The sequence below is a fragment of the Delphinapterus leucas genome, chromosome 3 (assembly GCF_059928025.1).
Source record: "Delphinapterus leucas isolate spDelLeu-1000000601 "Yukka" chromosome 3, BTC_Dleu_Yukka2, whole genome shotgun sequence".
NCBI classification, from domain to species: Eukaryota; Metazoa; Chordata; class Mammalia; order Artiodactyla; family Monodontidae; genus Delphinapterus; species Delphinapterus leucas.
In genome coordinates, this window is record NC_143131.1 from 121,979,086 (window position 1) to 122,005,377 (window position 26,292).

At 36.3% G+C, this 26,292-nt stretch overlaps 1 protein-coding gene, 1 non-coding gene and 1 pseudogene across 5 annotated transcripts; all 3 read right to left on the minus strand.

The window, feature by feature from the left end:
* Nucleotides 1-25,647, minus strand: YIPF5 (Yip1 domain family member 5). 4 transcript variants are annotated; one of them, XM_089909443.1, is made up of 6 exons: nucleotides 25,434-25,647; nucleotides 24,799-24,918; nucleotides 16,785-16,957; nucleotides 15,785-15,930; nucleotides 13,824-14,005; nucleotides 1-79 (listed from the first exon to the last, which is right to left on the minus strand). In XM_089909443.1, the coding sequence occupies exons 2-6, from the start codon at nucleotides 24,906-24,908 to the stop codon at nucleotides 16-18; spliced, it is 675 nt and encodes a 224-aa protein (XP_089765569.1). In that variant the 5' UTR covers nucleotides 24,909-24,918; nucleotides 25,434-25,647; the 3' UTR covers nucleotides 1-15. The 4 variants fall into 4 exon arrangements, with proteins under 4 accessions (XP_089765569.1, XP_022445705.1, XP_022445707.1 ...); XM_022589997.3 differs by lacking the exon at nucleotides 1-79 and adding an exon at nucleotides 11,123-12,099 and having other exon boundaries at nucleotides 25,434-25,643; XM_022589999.3 differs by lacking the exons at nucleotides 1-79; nucleotides 25,434-25,647 and adding exons at nucleotides 11,123-12,099; nucleotides 25,218-25,341.
* Nucleotides 7,576-7,678, minus strand: LOC115803338 (U6 spliceosomal RNA). The gene has a single exon (XR_004024018.1). It is a non-coding gene; the product is annotated as a U6 spliceosomal RNA (small nuclear RNA).
* On the minus strand, nucleotides 16,964-24,749 carry LOC111182994 (low molecular weight phosphotyrosine protein phosphatase pseudogene; annotated as a pseudogene).
* Nucleotides 25,648-26,292: the final 645 nt, after the last annotated feature.

The window sequence follows — 26,292 nt, forward strand, 5'->3', positions numbered from 1 at the left end:
AAGGTACTGCTTCCACTAAGTCATATATTTTCTATTAATGAAGCCGATTCCATGTGGGTAAGAGCAGGGAGACATGAGGCTAGAGGAAGGAGGGAAATGTAGACAAATTTTAAAGAGAGCTTCTTTTCTTTATTGGGAAAAAAAGGAGGTTCTTTTTTCCCTTCCATTCTTTTTAAGTCTAAGTGAGAAGAATGCCTTATGGTTAGCTTACCAGTACCCTTCCTGGACACCTATTAAATAAGTGGTGATGGAACAACGGGTGATGCATATGGAAAAAAAAATCGGATCCCGACTTCATATACCAGGTGGATAAAAAAAAAATGTTTTAATGTGAAAAGCAAAACTTTAAAATCCTTAAAATATTGAGGATGCTGTTTGGCTTTGGGATAAGACAGATACAAACTGTCAAGAAGATGTGGCACTTAAGCCTTATGTAGTCCTAGGAAGACCCTTGCACACACGTATACAAGGAGACACACACAGGATCGTTCACAGACTATTGTTTGTAAAAGCAGGAAACTGGACACAAACTTAATGTCATCAGTAGAAAAAGGGATCAATACATTGTGATATGTTAATGGACTACTACATGCTAGTAAACAGAGCTTCACAAAGTATTCACACAGGTGAATCTCACAAACTTATGAGTGAAAAAAGCAAGTTGAAGAGTAAGTCAGTATTATGTCATTTATATAAAAGTCAAAAACATGCTGAACAATACTACATTGTTTTAGAATAGGCACACATGTAGTAAAAATATAAAGGAATGCTGAGAATGATAAGCCTAAAATTCAGAATATTAGTAACTTCTGCTGGGAAGACATGGGCTACCATTAGAATATACACAGGGTATTTCAACTATACTTAATGTTTTTACATTTCAACCTAGAAATACAGTACATAGGTATTTATTATATTATACTTTTAAGTCTTACTACATATATCATGCATCTTATAGCTTATTGCATTATAGTAAGTATAAAAATCAAATTATTAAGAAAGAAGCCCTAAAACACCCTTTCCTCCATAGGCATTACCTTTTTAGAGAGCCATGCTGGTTTTTCCTGTATTTCCTATGTTGCTGAAATGGACATAATTGCTTTCCTCAAGAGCACCACAGCTTATATTTTGTCCAAGACATATTACTTATTGAACTAAGGAAATGGCCACTGGACTTTTTGAGAAGAGTCATGTAATACCCCGGGAGGCCAGTAATAATACAGATGAAAGTCCTTGGTACCTTGAATTAGGTTATTTTTATAAGACTGAGAGGAGCCCTGATGAACCAAAAAAAAAAAAGGAACTACTCTAATGTTAGAATATCAAACGTGCCTGCTTAATAATATTTTCCAATGCAATTAGATTAGAAGGACAAAATATTTAAAAGCCAAGATTACATTAGGAGTTATTGGGGCAAAATCATATTTTCTTTCTAAGGTATAGTTAAAAATTCCAAGCAATTCAAGTGGTCTGGAAAAGAGCATCTAGTTATCAATTCTCTCAGTTAAATGAAATATTTGTGCCAGGTGACAAATATGTGTGTGTGCTATGCTTATTTTTTAACAAAGAAATCACTCCATATATACTTTCACATAGCCTGATAAAACTAGAATATATATAGGGAACACTTTCATATATATATGTATACACATATATAGATGACTATATATATTCTTCTGAAATATAATTGAGATTTTATTACTTCAAAAACTACATGTATATTTATATATTTTATATATTAATACATAACATTATATATAATATATACAATATAAATTAAGTGTTGTGTGTAAAAGTTATATATATATTTCAGAATTGAAATGTGTCAAAGAATCTAATACAACTTTATTTTATAGAGAGAAAACTAAAGCTCAAAAATGACAATCAAGATCTCATCAAATTATTAGCAAGGTTAATGCTAAGATATGTATTTTTCATTCTTAGTTCTCAGTTCAAAATTGTGCAAGAAACATGTCATTCTTAGCCACACAAAAAGTAGTAAATGTGGGTCACTGTTATTTACTTGTCATCAGATACATGAAACATGAACGTCCCGATCCGGGCTACACAATGAAAGAAAGATGTGAAGAATCTTCTCACTAGAGAAGAGTGCAAGGGCAATCAGAAAATCAGTTGAGAGAAAAGCATTAAGGCAGAGAAAACTCAGCTTGTAAGGAGGAAGCCAAAGGATTTTGCTCACAGTAGGCACTTAATGGCTTGGAACTGCATTCAGTGGGAAAAGCTCATTGAACAAGGGTGGGAAACATTCCCCCAGTTACTGAACCAGAAAAACCTCAAAGCAAGGGCCTATTCCTCCCCACATCCCTTGCAAAAAGATATCCAAAATATTTTCCCCATCACTTAGAGATGAAATATTCAGTTCATTTATTTTGTTAAAGAACTGAGAATAGGCAACATAAAACTTTGATATGCACAAAATGCTAAATACATCTCATTTCCATTTCTATATTAGAGTCAGTTAAAGTTTGAATAAACATAAACTGAAGACTGGGTGAGACGACAAAAGGATAGAGGCAGAGTGGTAAGGATAGAAGCTATACCCTGGGCAGTAGCTATATTGTTCCTCTTTAAAATGCTGATAAAACTGCCTACCTTCTATAGCTTTTTAATTGTCCGGATTCATAGGTTCTGCTCTGAATCAGAATATTGTAATTGCCAACGTGGAAAAAATGATTTTTGGAGCAGTACCAGCAGCCAGAGCATGCTCAGCCCGGGGAAGAGATGAAATGAAGCCCATTAGAATGGGTCTCTCTTCCATGGATACTCTCTTCCAGATCTTGATCAAGGACCACAGCTACCCAGCTCTAGTCTTAAAGGATGGTGACCTGATCCCATGTCCCATAAAGAGACAATAAGAAGACCCAAGCTCTAATTGCAGCATGAGCAATTTAAATCAGCGGCTAGAAAAATTTCCTAACCTTAAGGCTGAAATGGATTTCTGAGAGGTTTTGCAAACTATTGAATATCACCAGAATTACCTTGTGTTACGTGAATATTTAAAAACTGCTTTAGAATTGAGTTTCATTATAAAATTAATTAAAAAATTAACATACCTTTCCACTGTTTACCTTTTTTGGTACTGCTTTTTTTTTTTTTTGCTTTTATTATTTTGGTTTACTGATATATATTTAACATCCTTATTGCAGTATAATTACTTTACAATGGTGTGTTAGTTTCAGCTTTAGAACAAAGTGAATCAGCTATACATATACATTTATCCCCACATACCCTCCCTCTTGCATCTCCCTCCCTCCCATCCTCCCTATCTCACCCCTCTAGGTGGTCACAAAGCACCGAGCTGATCTCCCTTGTGCCATGCAGCTGCTTCCCACTAGCTATCTATCTTACATTTGGTAGTACTCACTGCTTTTTACACCATGTAAGTAGGCTTTATTTTGATACACTAAAAATTTCATATTGATGTCTATATGACATAGTATAAGTATTAAAACAAATTCCCTAGCACAAACTCTCCAACCTTTCCCCTGCTGATTCTCTTAAGGCTCCAGACTCCCCTCTATCAACTTCAGTTCAGTCTTGACTTTCATACTCTCAATTCCCATTCTGCCTCTAGCTGGGTCCTGGTTAAGACAGAGGTTCCGTGGTTTGTTCATAAATGATTATCTCTTATTTTTGTGATATAATAAAATAAAAAACAGGAAATCAGTGTGACTTAGGTCAAATATTAAATTCTCAGCTCGGTGCTTTGTGACTGCCTGGAGGGGGGGAATAGGGAGGGTGGGAGGGAGGGAGATGCAAGAGGGAAGAGATATGGCAACATATGTATATGTATAACTGATTCACTTTGTTATAAAGCAGAAACTAACACACCATTGTAAAGCAATTATACTCCAATAAAGATGTAAAAAATAAATAAATAAATTCTAATTTTGGTTCAAAGTAGATGATCAAAGATAGCCACATTTAAATACCATTCACCTCATTGGAGATGCAGTTCAATCTTTTATTAAACCACAGAAATGACTGAATGTTTTACAGAAAAAGCCAAAGCCATGTTATCCCACTAGGAAGACTGTGACCTAGACCAGCATCAGAATAGAATATGATCTGAAGAGATGATAAAAATTGAGTCTGGTTAAGCATGACCTTGCGACAGACATAAACATCCAAGGAGTATCTGAACTGGCATTTAAGCTAGGGTATGTTGGTCAATATGAATGCTCATGTAGTGATTAAAATGTACCACATTTAAACAGGACAGAAACAGTGTTTTTTAAAAAGTGCATTATTACAGGCATAGAACATTATAAATAGAATGCCAAAGCAAACAAATGCCCTCAAACACAAAGACAAAAAAAAAAGCAGAAGGAATGCATTTTAAATCATTCTATTAAGAAATTCAACACTTAAAGCTCAATAAAAATTTATGTAACTGATTTCTGCAGATATCTGAATTGGAGATGTTGATTTTAGGCTTCTTTTTAACTGCTGCTGTGATAAAATTTAATTCTTGAGAATTTAAATAGGAACACATCAGGTAACAAGGCCTAATTTGAGCCACTGTCAGATCATACTATACATGTGCTCTTATCTCAAGGGATGAATATTGAAAAAATTTAAAGCGCAGCAGAGTTAAATGTTCAAGGATGTCCTGAAATGACTAAATTTTATAGGCATACAGACCCACTCAAGGTGAGATTTTAAATGGGTACATTTCAAACATTTTTTTTTAAAGCTATATAAAAACACTGACCTAAAAATGCTGTTGGAATGACTCTTCTAAATGGGCAAGAAAAAAAGCATCTCACTTTGAATGAAGTCTTCCATTCTAATGCAGAAATAATTTGAGGTGTGGGTATGACATCATACTTTTAGCAGTATTCATATTCCACTGCTTAAGAGCAGAATAAAAATGTTGAGATAATTGAGAACCAAAGAGCAATGCCTGTACAAACGACTTGCATGTTTCAACAAATCACAGAAAACTATATTCACATTAAACAAAACTGTTAGGGAATAAAATTATTGAAATTCTCAGAATTTAAACTCTGAGTTTAAATAATGATCAACCTCAGCACTGTTAAAAGCAAATGTGACACTCCAATGATGAAAGATGCCAATACAAATGCAGCACTACTTACAATTTTTAAAAGAAGATACAAAGATCCCAATTGTTCAACAGTAGGGAACTGGTGAAGTAAATTTAACCACTCAAATAATGATATTCAGCTATTAAAAAGAATGAAATTTCAATGTTCAACATACATAATGATGCCTATAATAGATTGCTTAAAAAAAAGAAGTTGACTTTGAAAACAATATGCAAAGTGAAAGATGCCAGAAGCAAAAGGCCACATTTTATGCTTCTCCTTGTATGAAATGTCCAGAATAAGCAAATCCAGAGACGGAAAATAAATAGCAGTTGCCAGGGTCTGGGAGGTGGGGAATTGAGAGGTATAGGGTTTCTTCTAGGGGTGATGGAAATATTCTGAAATTAGATAGTAATGACACTTGTACAACATTGTGAATATACTAAAGCAACTGAACTGTACACTTTAAATTTGTTAAAATAAATTTTATGTTTTATGAATTTTAATTCTAAAACAAGGCACATGTATGTGTGTATTCATATGTATAGGAGCCACTGGGGGAAAGGGGGAGGGGAAGAGGGAACCTGTGTGTATGGTCTGATAAAATGCACACCAATCTATTTGAAGGGAGTTGTGTGGGGAGTGAAATCTGAGGCGAGGGCAGTTTTACTTCATTTTGTTTTCTCTGGGCGAAAGTACTATATTGTTTTTCCCTCTATTGAAGTCCATCCTAAAACTTTTCTCTTGAACTCTAAAAATACCGATGTTCCAGCAGTTTGTTCTTCCTCCCATTCTCTCCCCATGCTTTAAAAAGAATTTATTGACATAATTTACATATCATGAAATCTACTCATTTTAAGTGTACACTTTAATGATTTTAATAAACACAGTTGCACGACCATCATCATTCAAGAAGTTCCATCCTGCCCATTTGCAGTCAATCCCCACTTCACCTCCAGGCAATTACTGATTTATCTCTAGAGATTTGTCTTTCCCAGAAATTCATATAAATGGAATCATATGATATGTAGTCTTTCACATCTGGCTTTCTTTTTTACTTAGCATATTTTCAAGGGTCATCCACGTTGAAACATCTTATCAATAATACATTCCTATTTACTGCTGAAGAGAAATATTACTTTTTACTATAATGATATGTAATCATAAAAGGAAATAAAAACATTCCCATTTTGAAAATTAAAATATATAAAATAGGGCTTTTATATTTTTTAACATCTTTATTGGAGTATAATTGCTTTACAGTGGTGTGTTAGTTTCTGCGGTATAACAAAATGAATCAGCTATACATGTATCCCTATATCTCCTCCCTCTTGCATCTGCCTCCCACCCTCCCTATCCCACCCCTCTAGGTGGACACAAAGCACCGAGCTGATCTCCCTGTGTTATGTGGCTGCTTCCCACTAGCTATCTATTTTACGTTTGGTAGTGTATATATGTCCATGCCACTCTCTCACTTTGTCACAGCTTCCCCTTCCCCCTCCCTGTGTCCTCAAGTCCATTCTCTATGTCTGCATCTTCATTCCTGTCCTGCCCCTAGGTTCTTCAAAACCATTTTTTTTTTTTAGATTCCATATATATCTGTTAGTATACAGTATTTGCTTTTCTTTTTCTTACTTCACTCTGTATAACAGACTCTAGGTCCATCCACCTCACTACAAATAACTCAATTTTGTTTCTTTTTATGACTGAGTAATATTCCATTGTATATATGTGCCACATCTTCTTTATCCATTCATCTGTCGATGGACACTTAGGTTGCTTCCAGGTGCTAGCTATTGTAAATAGAGCTGCAATGAACATTGTGGTATATGACTCTTTTTGAATTATGGTTTTCTCAGGGCATATGCCCAGTAGTGGGATTGCTGGGTCATACGGTAGTTCCATTTTTCGTTTTTTAAGGAACCTCCATACTGTTCTCCATACTGGCTGTATCAATTTACATTCCCACCAACAGTGCAAGAGGGTTCCCTTTTCTCCACACCCTCTCCAGCATTTATTTTTTGTAGATTTTTTTGATGGCCATTCTGACCAGTGTGAGGTGATACCTCATTGTACTTTTGATTTGCATTTCTCTAATGATTAATGATGTTGAGCATTCTTTCATGTGTTTGTTGGCAGTCTGTATATCTTCTTTGGAGAAATGTCTATTTAGGTCTTCTGCCCATTTTTGGATTGGGTTGTTTGTTTTTTTGATACTGAGCTGCATGAGCTGGTTGTAAATTTTGGAGATTAATCCTTTGTCAGTTGCTTCATTTGCAAATATTTTCTCCCATTCTGAGGGTTGTCTTTGGTCTTGTTTATGGTTTCCTTTGCTGTGCAAAGGCTTTTAAGTTTCATTAGGTCCCATTTGTTTATTTTGTTTTTATTTCCATTTCTCTAGGAGGTGGGTCAAAAAGGATCTTGCTATGATTTATGTCACAGAGTGTTCTGCCTATGTTTTCCTCTAAGAGTTTTGTAGTGTCTGGCCTTACATTTAGGTCTTAAAAATATGGAACGCTTCACAATTTGCGTGTCATCCTTGTGCAGGGGCCACGGTAATCTCTGTATCGCTCCAATTTTAGTATATGTGCTGCCGAAGCAAGCACTAAAATAATAGGGCTTTTAGGATCATTGACTGCCTAGAGAAAAGACGCTACCAAGTCCTATAATATTATCAAAAATCACAAAACTGAAACCTACAAGCAAATGTGTCATTAAATTTTACAAAGACATTCGTTTGAACTGTAATTACCTGGGGAAAAAAATGAAATAACCATGTTGTTTTCTCTATTTTTAAGAGAATCAGAGTAGGGCAACTAGGTGTAAATTTACAAGCATCTTAAATGTTTATGAGTACTTCGTTTTCTCATATTTAAAATTTCTTTTGTGCTGCAAGTGTTGAAAAGCGATTATAACGCCTTAATACGTAATTCATCACCCTACAAGCTATCACCATATTTAGTGGTAGTTTCAGAAAAAAAAAAAAATTATATATGCAAGGTAAGCCTAATAAAACTCATGAAAAATGTAATATCCGATTTTTAGAACCTAATGTGCTCAAGGAAGTATTTGTGCTTTTAAATTAGGAGAACTCTGTATTTAATTAGTCCTCATTTGCATATGTAATCTTTTTAATTTATTTGCACAAACACAGGACATTGTGCTCCATCAGCAGGTAATGTTCTTTATTAACTAGACTAGGAACTTCATGCACAGGAAGAAATATTCCTATCTGTGATGCAAAAGTCAGAACTACACACTGTCTTGACTTCATTCTTCAGGTTTTATGGTCACCATTCCAAGATAATAGAATACAATAATATAAAACACTTGACTAGGTAATCTGCCAATCTCTAGAAATCAGTAATTTAATATTTAATGTTTGTTTTTACGTACTGCCCAGTTACAAACTGGGTATTTATTCATGAACAAAGTAACTTATTGAAATTCAAGTACTACTAATAATGCACTAAAATTCAAACTTCAATAATTTGGATGGTGGCAGAAGTAGAACTGATTAAAAATCAGTGATTTCTTCATTGGTGGTGTCAAGTAATAACAGCCTAGATTGTGGAGAAAGTGGTGAGGACAGGCTTTAAGATGTTTGAAAGTCAACACTGTATGCTTGACAAGCTAATGACAGATCATACTTATCTACTCATTAAAGCACATGAACCAATTTTTCCTTAGGGCATTTCCAATAGACCCTGATAATCTTGTTATTGCCACTCCTTCCCCCAAATCCTAAATACATCCTAAAAAGAAAACAAGAAACTCTCATTAACTACTGTGACTAAAAATGTACTTGTGTTTTTGCCTACTACTAAATGCTTCATGCTTAAAGTTACTTTGAAAACAAGCATATTATTAAGATACAAATACATTGCTTGAGGAGTAACTTAAGCTTTCATTTCCAAATAAATTGAGATTTACAATAATTGAGTTCATTTGGTGATTTGGAATTTGACACTACAGAATGAATCAGTGGATACTTTGCGAGGACAGATTTCACTTGGGGCTACTGTTTGGGTAGGAAGCTTGCTCTAGCTAAAGTCTTGAAGGAAGGCCCAGTGCTGTTCTTTGGTAAGTACTCTTCATGTGATGATGTATACCGAGTTACGTTTTTTTGGAAAATTTTTGGCACAACTTTACAACAGGCTAAGCACTGTGTCATATATAATTTTTTCTCCCACACGGCAAGTTAAGCAAATTGTTCAAGTCATTACATTAGATGTGCTCTATATGACAACAGGCAGATCTCCAAATGTCATCTTGATTTCCCATAATTCTTCATGACTGGGTCTGAGTATCCTATAACATTACAGAGATAATTGTCCTCACTTAGTTTTGGAATATATTTGAGTTGAGCAATGCCTATTATAGTTGCAAAATGTCATATGCATAGTACTTAGATCCCACCCCAAGTCAAATCATTAGATACATTTAAAAAAATTCTCTTTGATTGGATGACCAGTTTGTAAGGACAGTGTTTAAAGATTTACAGCATTTTTCATTATCTGCATAACTTTATCTGGCAAAAGAATGCCTATTTCTATAAGCTTTCTTATACAGCTCTTGAAAACACCCATTGGTAAATGTATTACAGCAAAGTTGTAAAATATACATTTATACTATATGTAAAATCAACTGCATGTCTTTGGCATACATGCCTGCATAAACACACTCGCTTGAGTGAGTGAACCTGAAAAGTCCACTCACAAAGAGTTTTACTCAGAGACAGTCACTGGGTAAGCTTTTAGTGATGCTGAGAGCATCTCCAGTACTTAAAGGTACATGCATGGTTTGGGTATAAAATGGACCTAAAAGCAAACCATATGCTCTTCCTGGTACTTAGCTGAAGAAGCAGAAAGCTATTCCGAAGCTAGAGAAAAACATTACCACATCGTATTTCTGAGACACAGTTATGTCCGTTTTTAAAGTATGCACAAATATGGCTACATATACTGTATTTTTGATGAGAGAGTTTTATAAAAGGGAATTTTGGTCACGCATGACTCTTCATGTAAACAAGCAAGCTTGAGAACTCTTATATCAAAGGCAATTCCACTGTATACCTGTTCTGACAGAATATAAAATAGTTTTGCAACTAATCATTTTGGGGTTAAATAAAAGACAACTAACAACAAAAATCTCTACATTATTGATTTAAACTAAAAATTATTTTGTTGGGGGTGGAGGCAAAAAAATAAGAAAACAGTTTGATCTATTTGGGGAATTTAGCTGAAGATTAATGGTCTTAAGTCTAACTAACAGAGGGAGATTTTAATTCCCAAAGCATCATCTACCCTTTTCATTAGGAAGAACTGGATATTAACAGAAGGCACCCATTACATTTGCCTTAGGAAGAATTGTTTACGCTTATAAAATGAATTGAAAAAGGCAAAAAAGATACTATCCAAGGATTATAATAAAAAATATTCTAAAACAATTTGGTAAGTTTAAAAACCCAGCCAATAGCTAATTACTAGTGAGTACGTTCCTCCAGAAGATTAAATATTAATGAAGGAAAACAAATTTATGTAATTCCAGAGATCAGAAATCATGATCTTCTTGTAAGAAGTATGTTTTATTATTTTAACCTTTTATGGTTGAACACTAGCTCTAAAAAAAAACCATGAATATGTCAGCGTGGCATTTCTTTTTATTTAGTCTGAAAGCCTCCTCTTAAAAAAAAAAAAAAAAAAAGAGCAACATTTTCCCTCCCAGTATGGCACCTTTCTCATAACTGAGCTTTGTCCAAAATCAGAATCTGGCTCCAGAAAAAGCCAACCATCAAGATATGGTATTTTCTTACAGACTTTCTGACAAGAGAACATGACAATATTAACCAAATAAATTCAATACAAGGAAATAATGTAACTCAAAGCAAACTACTTTTTGTTTAATCTCATTTTTTGATTCTATACTAGATGACCACTATTCTTAAAGCTTAAAATAAATTGGGAATACAAGTCAAAACCAGACCCTAAAGAAAATGGAACACCGAGAACAGTGGGTTAGCAAAAGTAAACTCAACAACACACTTTAAATCAACTGGGAAAATTTTAATTAATAAGCATCAAATGTACTTTACATTGAAACTGCAATACTGAAACTGTGACATTTTAAATATTCTTCGCAAAAAAGGTTAGTGATTTTCTTTTTCCTGGGAAACATGGAGATCCAATTATGAGCATTAATGCAGAGTCTAGGTCAATGTGGTTTAGTTAATGCTAGTATCTGAAGAGATGTTCACATTTCACATCTACAATAAGGTAGACTGTGAACTACTTGTATCACTGAATTTAGCTAAAACTCCATGAGATAATTTAGAGGACTGTCAAACTTTTGAAGTGCAAACTCATAAAACTTTACATTGGGATCACTTTTTTGCTTCAACTGCACCTGACTTGAGAATACAGGTAATTTTTATTTCCTAACTCCTTGGAAAATATTTCTCCAATAAGTCTTATGTCTTCTTTATTATGGGTTGTTTTTAAGAAAGATTATTATCTCTGTGGTTAGTTTCCCACAGTTGATAAAAATCCATCAAAAACATCATAATATATAGTTAGCAAGGAGAAGAGCTGTTTTTCTAAGGCTGCAGGAACACGAAAGAAATAGCACTTCTTATTTGTATTAGCACAAACATTTAAACCTAGTCATACTGCAGGTAAATCCAACACAGTATTCAAAAATTCCATAAAAATGAACAAAAGATACGTATTTACTTCCATTGCTCCAAGAGTCAAACATCAGATCTGCACGAGAGTTTTACTGTAGCACTTTGCTGGTCTGATTTAAGAGTTCAAAGTCCTTTTTGCTATTTGGCCCAATAATGTTCACATCCGAGATAAATTCAGTTCAAAAAACAGAAATTAGGGCAAAGACTCCGTATAGCAAAGCACAAGGATATGCTACTAGAAGTTGCTGTCCTTCCATGGCTAATGCAGAAATAAAAATTTTGGAAGCAGAAAAACTACACCATCCAATAATTCCAGCAGTGAGAATGATTCCTACCATTCCTCTGTAGCCGACAAGGAAAAACGGGGAGGGGAGAGAAACAGTAGATGAGATTAGTTACATAAGAATAAGTTTTAAAAAAGCACTTAAAAATCCACATGTAGATATCCTCAGAAATAATCAAGATGTTTTTCAAATGCTGAAATGTACCTCACAGTGAATTCCATTATTTCATGTGATAAAAAGCTCATCTATAACACATCTTGCTCCTTAATCAAGCACAATTTCTCAGCCTTGGCAGCACTGACATTTGGGGTGGACGCGCTTTTGCTGTGGGGGTGTATCTGTCCATCGTTAGGAAGTTACGCAGCATCCTGGCCTCCAGCCATAAAATACCAGGAGCATCCATGCCTCCCACAGTTTTTCACAACTGAAAATTGTCTCCAGACATTGCCAAGTGTCCCCCGGTTGCAAAACTAACTCCGGTGGGAAAACGCTGTTTCAGTAGAAAATACTGTGTGTAAAATTTGAATGTAAATGTATCAATCTTAACAAATGAGAAGAGTGAGGCAGGGACACTGTGAGGCCATCATCCTGCCAAATCTCTACTACCAAATAGGTGATATATACTCTTCTCCTAAACTTTCATTTTCAAAGTGTAACAAAGCTCAATCTTTGGTCGTCCAGCACTAGCCACAAGGAGGAGCTTGAACTGTTGAGAGAGCATCTGTGCACTGGCCATGAGAAGCAATTTTATTAGCTGTACTTATACCTTTATTTTTAATTTTATTTTTAATTTTTTTTTATTTTTTTATTTTTTTCGGTACGCAGGCCTCCCACCGTTGTGGCCTCTCCCACTGCGGAGCACAGGCTCCAGACGCGCAGGCTCAGCGGCCATGGCTCACGGGCCCAGCCGCTCCGCGGCATGTGAGATCTTCCCGGACTGGGGCACGAACCCGCGTCCCCTGCGTCGGCAGGCAGACTCCCAACCACGGTGCCACCAGGGAAGCCCTATACCTTTATTTTTAACCTTACCTAAAATATTATTTTAAAATAACACATATTTAAAGCTGTGTACATCTGAGAACACGGTAGGCTAGTAACAGCCTCTTCCATAAAAAGAATGCTCCATTTTTAGTTAAAAAGCTGCTAAAGAGAGAATATGTGTTTATTATTCATCCACTTAGCATATGCCCGGTATCTTCTTTTTTTTTTTTTTTGTGGTACGCAGGCCTCTCACTGTTTGTGGCCTCTCCCTTTGCGAAGCACAGGCTCCGGACGCACAGGCTCAGCGGCCATGGTTCACGGGCCCAGCCGCTCCACGGCACGTGGGATCTTCCCGGCCCGGGGCACAAACCCGTGTCCCCTGAATCGGCAGGCGGACTCTCAACCACTGCGCCACCAGGGAAGCCCTGCCCGATATCTTTAAGAAGTCAGATATGGTATAAAAAATATCAAAGAGAGGGTAAGTATAATTCTAAACAACTTGACCTTTTCCATGCAGTATTTAAGTTAACAATCACCACTGTTCAATTTGTTTATGGACACTGCTAAGTACGCAAAAAACTAAATTCTTTATCATAGGTAAAAGAGAGATGGTATAAAAGATTTTTAAACTTGTTCTCACTTCCATTATTCATCACTGAGAAATATAAAACACAGTCCTCACATATAAGAGGCACTATCTAATATGCTGTTGAATCAGTGATTTACCTCAAACTGATGATGAGGTAAATCCTATTACACAGAATTAGTCAATCAACCCCCAAAATAAAGACCAGCACTTACTGCAAAGAAAATACCACTGCAAAGCTGGAAAGCAGGATCATGGGAAGAAGACAATATCCAAGGACACTTGCCACACAACCGAAGGAAACACCAGTCATACTCATTAAGTTTAATAAACAAAACATTCCTAGGCATCCAATTGCACTGATCCCATATACATAGCCAAACTGGATTTTGCCGGCCTATGGGTAAAGAAAAGATTACAGGTTAAGGGCAAAATAGTTATTTTTGGCTTCTTTCACCTGAAATGGCACTCACAGAAAATATACAATTTGTGAGCATTAAAATCCACAAAGGTACCTATTCTTTATACAGAGAAGTAAAACAGTGAGCAGACTGGCTTTTATATCCTTCTTAAGAAGTTTAAAATATCCACCTCCCAACACACAGATATTGTTTTTCATTTTCTAGTTACCATTTGAGCTTGGCATAGAATTCAACAAAGATATAAAATCATGGTATGATCACCTAAAGTAGTAGATTTCTAAAAAGAAATCTGGCTGATTTTAAGCAAATAAACTACAGAGACAAGATGGAAAGCCATTCAGATGTTTGGATAGTAGCTAGTATCACTTGAAAGTACCCAAATTCCATCAAAATTGCCCTGAAGCAATTTATTCTCATTGGCAGATGTAGCTATAATCTTTTTAACAGCAGAAATAATCTCATTATTCACTTTACATGGGTGTTAGAGGAATTAGGAGAAAGGAAGCCAGGATAAGCAGGAAGCCAGGGTTCTGTGAGGAGGGGAGGAGAAAAGAAAAGTGGTTAATAACTGGGCAAGAGGAATATAACGGAATATATTTTCTTCTTTCATTGTTTTTCCAAATTGTTGGTTGCTTTATACAGTTCTCTGACAAACAAACAAACACACACAAACCTTAAAGATTCTGCTCTTATAAAAGACAGCACTGAACAGTCTTAGGGCTCAGGGCAGTGAATGTTAGCTTAATTGTAGTCAGTATTCTTAGTCCAGCTATGTGAACAAACATTGTATTCAGGTTATGCTATCACTAAAATCAGTCCACAGAGAAGCCTTTAAAAAGTTCCTGGTTTGTCAGATGTTTGACATAAAACTCAATTGGGAGAATGTCTCCACAGATTACATTAAATAGCAAAATCCTTGGGATTTTTGTTAGAATCAATATGTTTGTAAATACTTGAGTAAGAGTGTAGAAGTTTAAAAGGGCTCAGCTGAGTTCACTAATGCACTCATATAGTAATAATAAAACCTTATACTTATACAGTGCTTTAAACTTTTCAAAGTGTTCTCACATAACCTGTCTTGTTTAATCTCCAAAACAAACTTGTTAGGTGGGAAGCATAGTATTATCTATGAGAGGGAGGTGAAGGATGAAATGACTTTGCTCAAGGGTGGAGTAGGAGCACTGAGTTCACGCCCAGTTTTTCTGACTAAAAAGTCCATCTTCGATCCATTATGTCATTTACCTCTTCTAATTCAGAAACAACATAAAATAAAACAAACAGTAATAATTATCTTTACAACTTTTCATTTTCAATATGCTTTAACATTCTTAGGGAGATGGGAGATAGGGACTAAAACCTGTTGCCTTTAATGATTCAATTCATTAAATGTTCAAATAATATATAGAAGACCAGCATTGCTACAACAAAACACCACCCAATGATGAAATTTTAAAAAATAGCAATATGCTAAAAGTTTTGTCAGTTTTTGAAAGGAAGGAATTTTGATGAGAGACTAAAGCCATACGATATTTATTAATATTTTTTCCCTAATAACTGAAGCACTTAGTGAAACAAGAAATGATTTCTAAATACACTATATCTATTATCAATGGAGAAGTAATGAATAGGTACAAATTCAAACAACTCAATACTATTTAAGACACATCAAAGACTTGATTGTATAAGCAGAGTCTCAATAAAGGCTCTTGGTGGAACATTTAATCTCACACTGAGAGCTGCAACTAACATCTTACCAGTAACAATGTGGCTCCAAAAGCAAGGCAAAAAACCATTGGTCCTGCCAAATCAGTCTCATTCATGATGCTGCCATCTGCTACTTTTAATGGGTGTAACACTGTGAGTGTTTTTTGCCAGATGTGATCAAAATTGATACCTAATTCTAAAGAAAAAGAAAATAAGGAAGTCAATCAGGATTTGTGATATACTTTTAGTTTACCAGAATCTATGTTGTAACAGGAGAAAAAATGAAACCACCAATATCAAAAGAGTGATCTAGCAATATGAGATGATACTATTTTGGTGAGTCCTCAATATCAGTCTTTACTGATTATGGTGTTTATTCCACAAATATCCAATTTCTGGTCTGATGTTAGAAACAGGTATGGACATGATGAAACAGACACTCTGCTATGTCTGCATAGCAAAGAATATATGGACAGTGTTAACAGTAAGGGACTCTATACCTGAGGCTTCAGGAACACTGGAGGCCCTGTGAAAATGTATACAAAACTACGTCTCTCTGCATGTGTGTGCCTTTTTCTGAGGAGAGTATGCATAGCTTTCACTAGACTTTCAAAGCGTATCTGATCAAAAAAACAAGAAACACTTTAGAACTACTGCTTTTTGTGTTTCGGGATACAATTTGAAAAACACCGTACTTTTCAGTGATGTTACTAGCTCTGTCAGCTTATTTCCATGCAGAATAATCAATACCACGCTATTTCCTCTCATTTCTTCCACTGATAGAATTTCAATAATAATCTGAAGTAAAAGTTACTCTGCTCATATACTGACATACTTTATTATCACTTTATAAAGATCTATTAAACGTCTGGTCCTCCTGGCTCAATGTGGTTTCATATATACTCTGTTCAAAATGAGTCACTTTAGTAGAAAACTGTTTTCTACAGTATTATTCTTTTAAAGAAAAGAGTAACTTCTCCAAACTAAGATTTATTTTCACTGACCAGCTGGGTACTATAGAGTACTATCAAGTGTTGCAACCAATCGTACCTTCTAATAAAGGTGGCTCATCCTCAAAGTTGTTTCCATAGAATGGCTGAGGCGTAGTTGGAGTATACGCCTGAGCTGGCTGGAAAATCTGCCCAGTGTACGGCTGTTGTGGCTGCACCATGTCTGGAGGGACAAACCGGCCTTGGTGCGAGTAGTCATAGCCAGCATACTGTCTACAATAAAAGTAAGTTACATTTCTCAGAATTATGTCAACGCCCCAAACTGATATTCCCAACAGGCAGAAAATCTTAGTCATGCAATTCCCAGGATATCTCTTTGCCAGTTTTTATAAACCGTGGTTGAAATTAATTACTAAGATCAAGCTGATTATCTACAATAAGTTGTCTGTATTTTATAGAGAATTTTCCTGATGATGCTAAAACTCACTTATGCAGTGCTTAAGCATTTCACAAACTATTAAGCTTTTAAACATCAGGAGGTCAACAAATGAAAACGTAAACGTTTTCTTATACTTTCCCCTTTAGTGAGCATACATAAAGATAGCTGTGAAATAAAATTTATGCCCAAGACTATGAATAAAAACTCAGGATGACAGACTTTGTACCGCATGTTACGTTAATTTTCCACTGTAACTCAGATCTCTCCATGAGAATGAATGAGTATAAAATCATTCTTCTTTATTCTCTGTAGTATGTTATTTTTTGCAAGTGGGTAAATCTCTTTAAGAACAACCATCAATTTCAAAAAGTGGAAAAAAATCAAGCTTCTTTTTTGTGAAAGCTTTCTGAATATACAAACATTATTAGCACACCTTGCATCTAAATAGTGCTTTTAATTTTTCAAAGTAATTGTATACCTATTGTCTCCTTTGCTATGTACTATAACAAATCTTGCATTTTAGAAGGAAACCTTACCATGGCTTTTTTAGTGATGAAAACAACAGGGAACAGAAGGATATTGAAGCAGTATCTTTTAAAGACCTGTTTTACTATGTTCCAGAAAAATATGACTTATCTATCAATGGTAAGAAATAAAGAAGTAAAGTAACTATTGTAAAAGTAAGTTACTTTAAAAATGAGAGCTGAGAAGCCTTAGAGATCTTTTAGTCTAATTATCTTTAAAAATTTATAATTCCCTTTTGAAAAATATAAAAAATCTAATGACCTCATTATTGAGATTTTAAAATTAAATCTAATTTTTAAATTAACTGAACATCTTGATTAAAAGCAAATCAAAGGTGAAGTTTCAACTACACATAGCTCTCATTCTCATGACTTACCACGCTAGTCCAATACATGCTTAAAAAAATACTATTTATTTTTCTAGCTATAAAATATAGAATTCGCTACAGCATTATTTTAATAGCAAAAAGTAGAAACCAAAACAAAATATATACAGCTATCAGTAACTACACTGTGATATAGGCACAGACTACTCTGCACCTTTTTAAAGGTGTGAGGCAGTTTTGTCTGTACTCGTAAGAAATGATAATCAATAAATATTCAGTGGGGAAGAAAAAATCTAATATTCAGAATAGTATATACCATATGCACCCACCGTGACTATGCTTTTTAGAATACGTATGCATATCTATGTGCATGTGTGTATATATATATACACGTACATTATATACACCATTATATAGGTAAAGGGACCCAGAGACAGGAGAAGTAAGACTTAATTTTCAGGTTATAAACTTTTGTACCTTTGCACCTTTAAAAATCCTGTATATTTATTATTCGTTGAAATTCATTAATTCTAAAATGTCATATGTAATACATGGGTATATATTAACTACTGAAAATTTCCAAAAACATAAATAATAGCCTTTTGAATATTACTGTGTGAAACACTGTTTTAAGTCTTTAATGTGAATTATCTCACATTATTCTCTCTACAATTCTTTAGGAGGTCAATTTTATCATCCTCTCCATTACAAAAATGTGGAAACATATTTGGGTTAAAATGATTTGTCCACGGTGGTGCCAGGATTCAAAACTAGACTTTTTAATTCCAATAGCCAGCTCTTTTAACAACTGTAGTAAAAAATTACCCTCAAATCCTACCTGACAGAGACAGCCATAATATCTTTTTCTATACATGCATTTCCCCAGTCATTCTGGTATACAAGTATCTTGATTACTATTCTCTCTCTCTCTCTCTCTCTCTCTCTCTCTCTCACACACACACACACACACACACACACACACACACACGGAGTTTCCACAGGGCTAGCTGGTTGAATTAGGACAAGAACTCACATTTTCTGATTTAGTAAAATATGCTATTGTGTTGATCTCTGTTAGGATGCATCATAAACCCACCTTGGAGTTTATGAAAGAGCTAGAAAACCTCCATATGGAGGTTTCTACAATCTGCATAAACAAATTGCATTTTATACTCTCTCTCCAAAGACAGCAAGAGAGAGAATATCAATGTGTATGCAATAGAAAAAACAAGAATGACATAAACCTGTGGTTCTCAAAGTCTTTGATCTTAGAACCCATTATGCTCTTAAAATTTATTATTGAGAACTCCTAAATTTTTTTATGTGGGTTATATCTATCAATATTTATTATTTTAGAAATTAAAACAGAAATGTTTAAATACTTATTAATTCATTTAAAGTAACAGTAAATCCATTACATGTTAGCATAAACATTTTTATGAAAAAATTATTTTAAAAAATTACTGAGAAAAGTGGCACTGTATTCTATTTTTGACAATCTCATTAATGTCTGGCTTCATATAAGACAGCTGCAAATTCTTATATCTGCTTCTGCACTCATTCTGTTGTGATATACTGTTTTAGTTGAAGTATTTGAAGAAAATCTAGTGTTGCAGACCTGTAGTTGGAAAAGAGTATTTTAATAACCTTTCCAGATTATCATGAATATTCTTTTTTTTTACCTTAGTTGTATTTTTGTAATTTCCCCAGTTTATTTGAAAACAATCTTTTCTGACATATATTCATGTGAATTTTAGATCAGCTATCTCCAAGTGCACAGAAATTACCTATATTTGCCTATAAACTAAGCACTGATAAAAGAATACTTAACATATCAATATTTAAGCATTCCAACATAGAAGGACTTTTTCCCACTTATTATTTTTTTCCCACCTAAGCTGATCTAAATTTGACATTCAGGTTAATTACATGCATGTAAAAGCAGATGCCATCCCCAAACTGACCCTAAGGTAAACCAGCACACAAGTGTCCTTCTTCCCGGACATAATTACATTTCCAGAGGCAAAGTGGTTCAAACGGGAACACTTAAGCTGACTTCCGTATGAAATCAACTAGACAGACACAAACTAAGGAGTGAAGGTGCTGAAGATTAATCCCACAAATCTTCTTCCTTCCTGTCCTGTAAATGCACAAGTGTGCACCCTGCGCATATATGAGCACTTCTTGCCAACATCACTGGACCAGGCCCTGACATCAAGAGGGAGTGCAGGGCAGGGGCCCCACCCACACAGAGGGAAGAGGTAGTGCAGATTCTTGGAAGTGCCGATGGGCTCAGATGCTGATAGGCCTTACAGTGATGTTTTACTTCATTATGTTCTATTTTGCTGCTCTACTATTTTGTTTGTTCCACACTATTTCTGTAACTGGGGCAAAGTGGGAGGTTCAACTAGTCTAAGAACACTTACCCCATAAACTGTCTAAATCAAAAATTTTTATTTATTCTTCCGCCAAACACAACAACCGATTTCCATCTACAATTATTTTTTAAGGTAAGAAACAGTGAGTTAACTGAAGAAAGGGCTGCAGCCTTGGCTAGGGAATGGTGACACTGTGACACCTGACTGAGAATGCGGGCCTGTGGGATGAGCCTGGGCCACAGCAGGACTGGACCCAGGTCAGCAAACCTTCTCCAGGAAGGCTCTGCAGCACCGCACACACTGCTGGTAGACAGTCTCAAAGTCAGTGTCATTACCATAATAAGGATCTTCAATCATGAGTTGTTTCTGTGGATTGTAGCTCCCAAGTAGTTCAATTTTCACTCTGCAGTTTTCAACTTGATTACTTTTCCTATTCAAATCTCTCAGGTTGTTTTCATCCATACATAGTATATAATCAAAAGTGGCAAAGTCTTCTTTGGTAACCTGTCTTGCTTTATGCGCTGTGTTAATGCCATGATTTGTTAGGCAGCTCACAGCTCTTGGATCTGGTGACCGGCCCACGTTCCAGTCAGAAACAGCGCCACTGTCAATGACCCAAGTATCTGAAATGTTTTGATCTGTTACAGGTTTCCTGAAAACCGCTTCTGCAATGGGTGATTGACAGATGTTACCCAGACACACGAACAGCACTGACTTGGTCACTGTTCGGCCATCTTCATCTTCCCGCGTGCATAGAGCGAATATTCTTTTTGATACATCAAAATGCAAAGCAAAGTGGTAGTTTTTTAAACTTAACTTGCAACATGGAAATAGAAACAATGCTAATGAACTCTGTTGTATTAGAATAAACTGATCTGTCTTATACTTTAATTGGATCCTTTATTATTCATGTATGATTTTGTAACACCACGCATTGGCCATTTAGAAAATATTAGTATGAATTATGCAGCTCTTCCAAATATTGACACACTTAATATAAAATATATATATAAATTTTAAAAATCAGATTTGTTAACATCACCACTGATCTCATCAGAAAATGGTTAATTATTGGGAAGCTGACAAGTTCACAATGATGGATACAAGTTTTCCAAAATCCTCATTTTTGCCTGAAAACTTGAAATTGATCTTTGGCCACACATACTGTCAATTGTTTTCCTTGAAGTAACAGGTCACTTCACTCATTTTTGAGAAATTTTTCAAGTCTGAATAACCATAGTTTGTCAGATGTTCTTTCCAATAAAAATGGTTTCCACAAAAAAGTGGCTGAATCAACTTGTGACTCAAATTGTACATGGGCTTTTCCTAGAGATAATCATCGTACTTCAGTATGAAGCACAAGTGCTTGAGGACTGTTTCCCACTTTGTCACATAGACTTTTCTAAAAATGTGTGTTGTCAAGATCAGCATTTAATAAAACAGTAATTCTTACAGCTTCATCAAGGGCACCCTTAAGTGAAAATGATTCCCCTCACCCCCCCCCAACAAGCGTGTGATGAAGAATACAACGATTACTAGAACAATTTGATGCCATTGTCTTGCCTCATATTTGGGTAACAGCAGTTCCACCAGTCATTACTTCTGCAACATCAGTGCAAATCTCAACACACCTAAAAAGGTATGTAACATCTTAGAATTTTTACAAAAATAGTTTTGACCTTAACGTCTTCCTGAAAGGTCTCAAGAACCCTCTGGGTCTGCAGGCCACACTTCAGAAACACTGATGCAGACCCATAAATTTCATGTAAGGAAAAGAAACACTGCAAACAAATAAGAGCTTTAAAGGTGGCACCATCATTCCTTCTTCAGGATATAAGGTGACAAAGACAACACCGTGGAATTTTACAATTTTTCTTTTCTGGCAGGATCTGCTCAGGAAAATTCCTGACTCACTCCTGTTGGTTTTAAACTAAAACACCGCATGGTAGACATGACCTTTATAGTCTAAATCAACACTTTTACAGCAGGAAAAGCAGCAGATGTAAACCAATACTCTCAGAAGCACTCAGTATCAACAACAAAGACAAAAAGCGTCTTAATATACTGGGTTGACTACTTAAGTTCATCAAAATCCTTACATAGTCCATAAAGGTGTTATTAGCTATTTCGGAAGATGAAAACATACTAGCTTTCAAGACTTTAAAAAATATGTAATTGGTATTACTAAATATTTTATAGGCATATCTAGAATACAATGTGGAACCTGTCCAATATGACAGGTTGAGATCAAACGACCTTTTACTATTTGGGTTTATTTTTTGTTGTATGAATGTATGAATGTACAGTACCCAGAGTGGAAATTATGCAAAATGTTAAAGCTGACTTCACAGGGCAAATGTAGAACTAGGGACTAATAATAAGTCAAGTCAAATTTGAAGACAATCCAAGTCAGATGCTATGTGAACCTAGATTTTCATCAATAGAGAGATAAAAGTTAGCTGATCCTTGTTACCAAGTTGGCGTAACAAACAAAATGTTATTTGATAAACTGACATGGACATAAAAATGTCACTAGGGTGCAGAAACAATACATATAGGTACATATAGAGGAGTTCAATTTTTTTTTTTATATAAAGTTCAGAAACCCAGTCATTACTGCTAACACATTAGGCTTCTTATTTTCCTAAGCATCATCTATAAACTCACATTCATTAACTGGCAGTAATGCTTATATAAGCACCTGGAATGAAACTTTTTCATTAGTACAGAAGCAATGCTTAGTGGTACATGATTTGGTTGGAACAGAATTGTGAGAATAGTTACCAAGAATATCTTTAGATATTCTGCTCTGTGGAGAACTGAAGTGAGATGCTAAGTGTAAAGAAAAGATAAGTCACACCTTTAAGAGATGCAAACATGGACAGAAAGAAAGAAACATAGGAAAGGCAGAGACAGATAAAGCTAGGAGGCTGCAATCTAAATGGAATAATTCTGTTGAGTCCAAACATCAATATCATTTGGTTAAAAACAGGCCCACATACAGAGACAGGTTTTCCAAAACCCTGTTGCAGCACCCTGACCAATCTTATATTCATCTGCCCTGTCACACACTGAACAATCACAAGAAACACATATTTAAGTATATAAATGAGTGGAAATTTCTCAACATGACTTTTCCAATTCTGCCCGATTAACTGATAAAAGAGATAAATCTTCAATGGCATGTAATTGAGAATTTAAAAGAAAGAAAAAAAGTGGTTCACAGACAGCATTATTTACATGTTCACTCCCATTGTCCAATGTGTTGAATTTTAGGGGGGGGGAAGCTTTAGAATGTATCAAAAAATAAGCAGATTCAAGGAGTTTTGTTTTGTAAAAAGTATAGCCTATACAAGACAGATGATACTGTGGGGCTGAATTTGATTTTTGCTTTTTTAAATTCTTGGGCACTTTCATTCAGATTTATTAATTCAAACACATTCTAGTACTAATGTTTCTCTCAGATTGGATATGCACCCTTTCCATGCCCTCAACCTGGGACAATCTTCATCAGGTTTTTAATTCAGAGTCCACAGATGCACACCTAACACACGAACTGTCTAGACATTATATGCACATTACTGTGGGTGTTTGCATGCATATATTTCTCAGAAATAGGCCCACAGTTTTCCTAAGATTCTCAAAGTGGTCCTGGACCATCTAAAAAAGGTTAAGTAGGCCTGGTATAGGAAACGCCTTCACTGGATGGCAGGCTGAAAAGATTAACTTTAAGGACCTAAGAAACTAAGAATATGCTGTCCTGGAGGAGATTGGTAAAAAGCTTTAAGTTTTTTGCCACAAACACCATGGACTATAAAAAGAACAGAGTTTTGGTTTTTCAACAGTTCGTGGATGAAAGGTTTTGAGTCCCCCTCACTTCAGTCTGTAACTGGAAATCTGTGTGTACTGACTGATCATAAAGTTTTGCTGTGGGGAGTAATAAGTGATTATCAGCTGCTTTATGAAAACCGCCTGATGATTCATAGCATGGAGCTTACACTGTTCAATAGTGTCACTCAGTGCTTTCAGTTAACAGTTGATAAAGTCTGAAAGTTGGGACTGATTTAGCTACTAAACAAGTTGTCAAAAGACTTTAACTTTTAACTCGTCTTGTGGCCTAAACAGCCTATCTTCTAGGTACTTAAAACTTCTATCCATATCTTAAATGATGTACAAATGCTGTCACTAGAAAAAGGTTCTTCTAGAATCTATTTTTCCACTCATGGCACACCTGGAAATTGTGCATAAGATACCAAACCCTAAATAGGGTAATCCCTTCCAACCCAAACAAGTGTCACAGATCTCTCCGGAGGTATAAAGATTATGAAAAGTCACGTTCCTGATACGGAACATGTTCACACATTCACTCTTAGGCAGAACCAAACATTCGGGGTACATGCTTTCAATGCAATCTCAACTAAGTAAACGGGCGAAGTTGAAAAGTTACTTGCTATAAGGTCCTCCACTTCCTCCATAATCATAGGACTGCTGTGATTGGTCATCGATGCTGTAACTTGTCTGGTAGAAATCCGTGTTTAAGTTGTCAAAGCCTGACATTGCAAATAATCTGCAATAAAAAGAAACAGCAAAGACTGCTTATGCCCAAGGTCCTCCCTGAATTCGGTCCTGATACTTTACTTAAGCAAATACCCTCAGAAGGCAGTATATAACTTCTAAAGTTTTGGGGGGCAGCATTTGGAAGATGGGTCGGGGGTGGGGTGTGCTAAAGAAATGTCTAGACTCTAAGTCGAGGCCCGAGAAGACACCTCCACTTCAAGAAGCTGATATGCCTTGGGTTTGGGGCAGGGACGTGGGAGGAGGGATTTCGTGGGGTCTAAAATATCAACAACAAAGATGATTCCTCACCTCTGGACAGCTGACAACACGACAGCCTCCTGCAAAATAAGGCCTGGGCCGGCCAGAAAAGCGCAGACTCCTGCAGGGGCCTCGTCAAAGCAAGGCCCGAAAGGGAGGGAAGGTCTGAGCGAAAGGACCGGGGCGCGGTGCCGAGAGGCGGCAACAAGCCGCGCTGCCCAGGTGCGGGGAGAAACCGAACAGTGAGCCACGGAACTGGGCACTCACCAAACGCGGAGGCGTAGGCGGAGGCGGAGGCGGAGGCGTAGGCGGAGGCGGAGGCGGAGGCGGCGGCGGCGGAGGCGGAGGCGGTGGCGGTGGTAGCTCCGGCAGCTCCGGCAGCCTCCAGTAACCCCCCAAACTCAACTAAGGACCCTGTACTAGCCCCGTTGCTACGTGTCAGCAGGTTAAAGAACTGCTTCCGGGGCACGCCCGCTCGCGCAGGCGTGTTAGCGACTTTGTGCCCGGGGCGTACAACGGAGAGAGTTGGGGGGCGGGGGAAAGAGGGGACGATATGGAGCATGCGCAGTATCGACCAACTAGTCCAGCAGCGGGCCAATGGGAAGAGGGAAAAGCTTCCGGCGGTTTAGTTATCGGTGGAGGCAGGAAGGCGCAGGCGCAGCAATTGTTAGTTGCTGTTTGAGAGCGAGAGTTACTTAGTAGACCGAGTGCCTGGGTGAAAGCGTGCAAGAGCCTCTCAACACACATACACATACAAACACCCCCCCATGAAACAAACAAGTAAAAATAAAATAAACAGATAGCAAGAAACACACTTGCCTTCAAACAAAAATAACAGTAGCAAAAGGACATAAAACAAAAAACCAAGGAGTGTACGCTAGAGAGGAACAGGCAGCTACCCTTTGAGGTTTTCTACTCCATCAAAGAATTTCTGAAATTGCTCATGCAACTATCTAACTTACCACCTTTTACAAATAATTTTAGAATTTATTGATGTAGGTACAATCTGCAGAATTCTAGGTGGAATGACTATATCCTGATTTGGTGGGGACAGCCCCCATTGTCCTATGTTATGCCTGTTTTTTCCAACATAATTACTAATTTTGTCCCCTTTTCATTTTCAAAA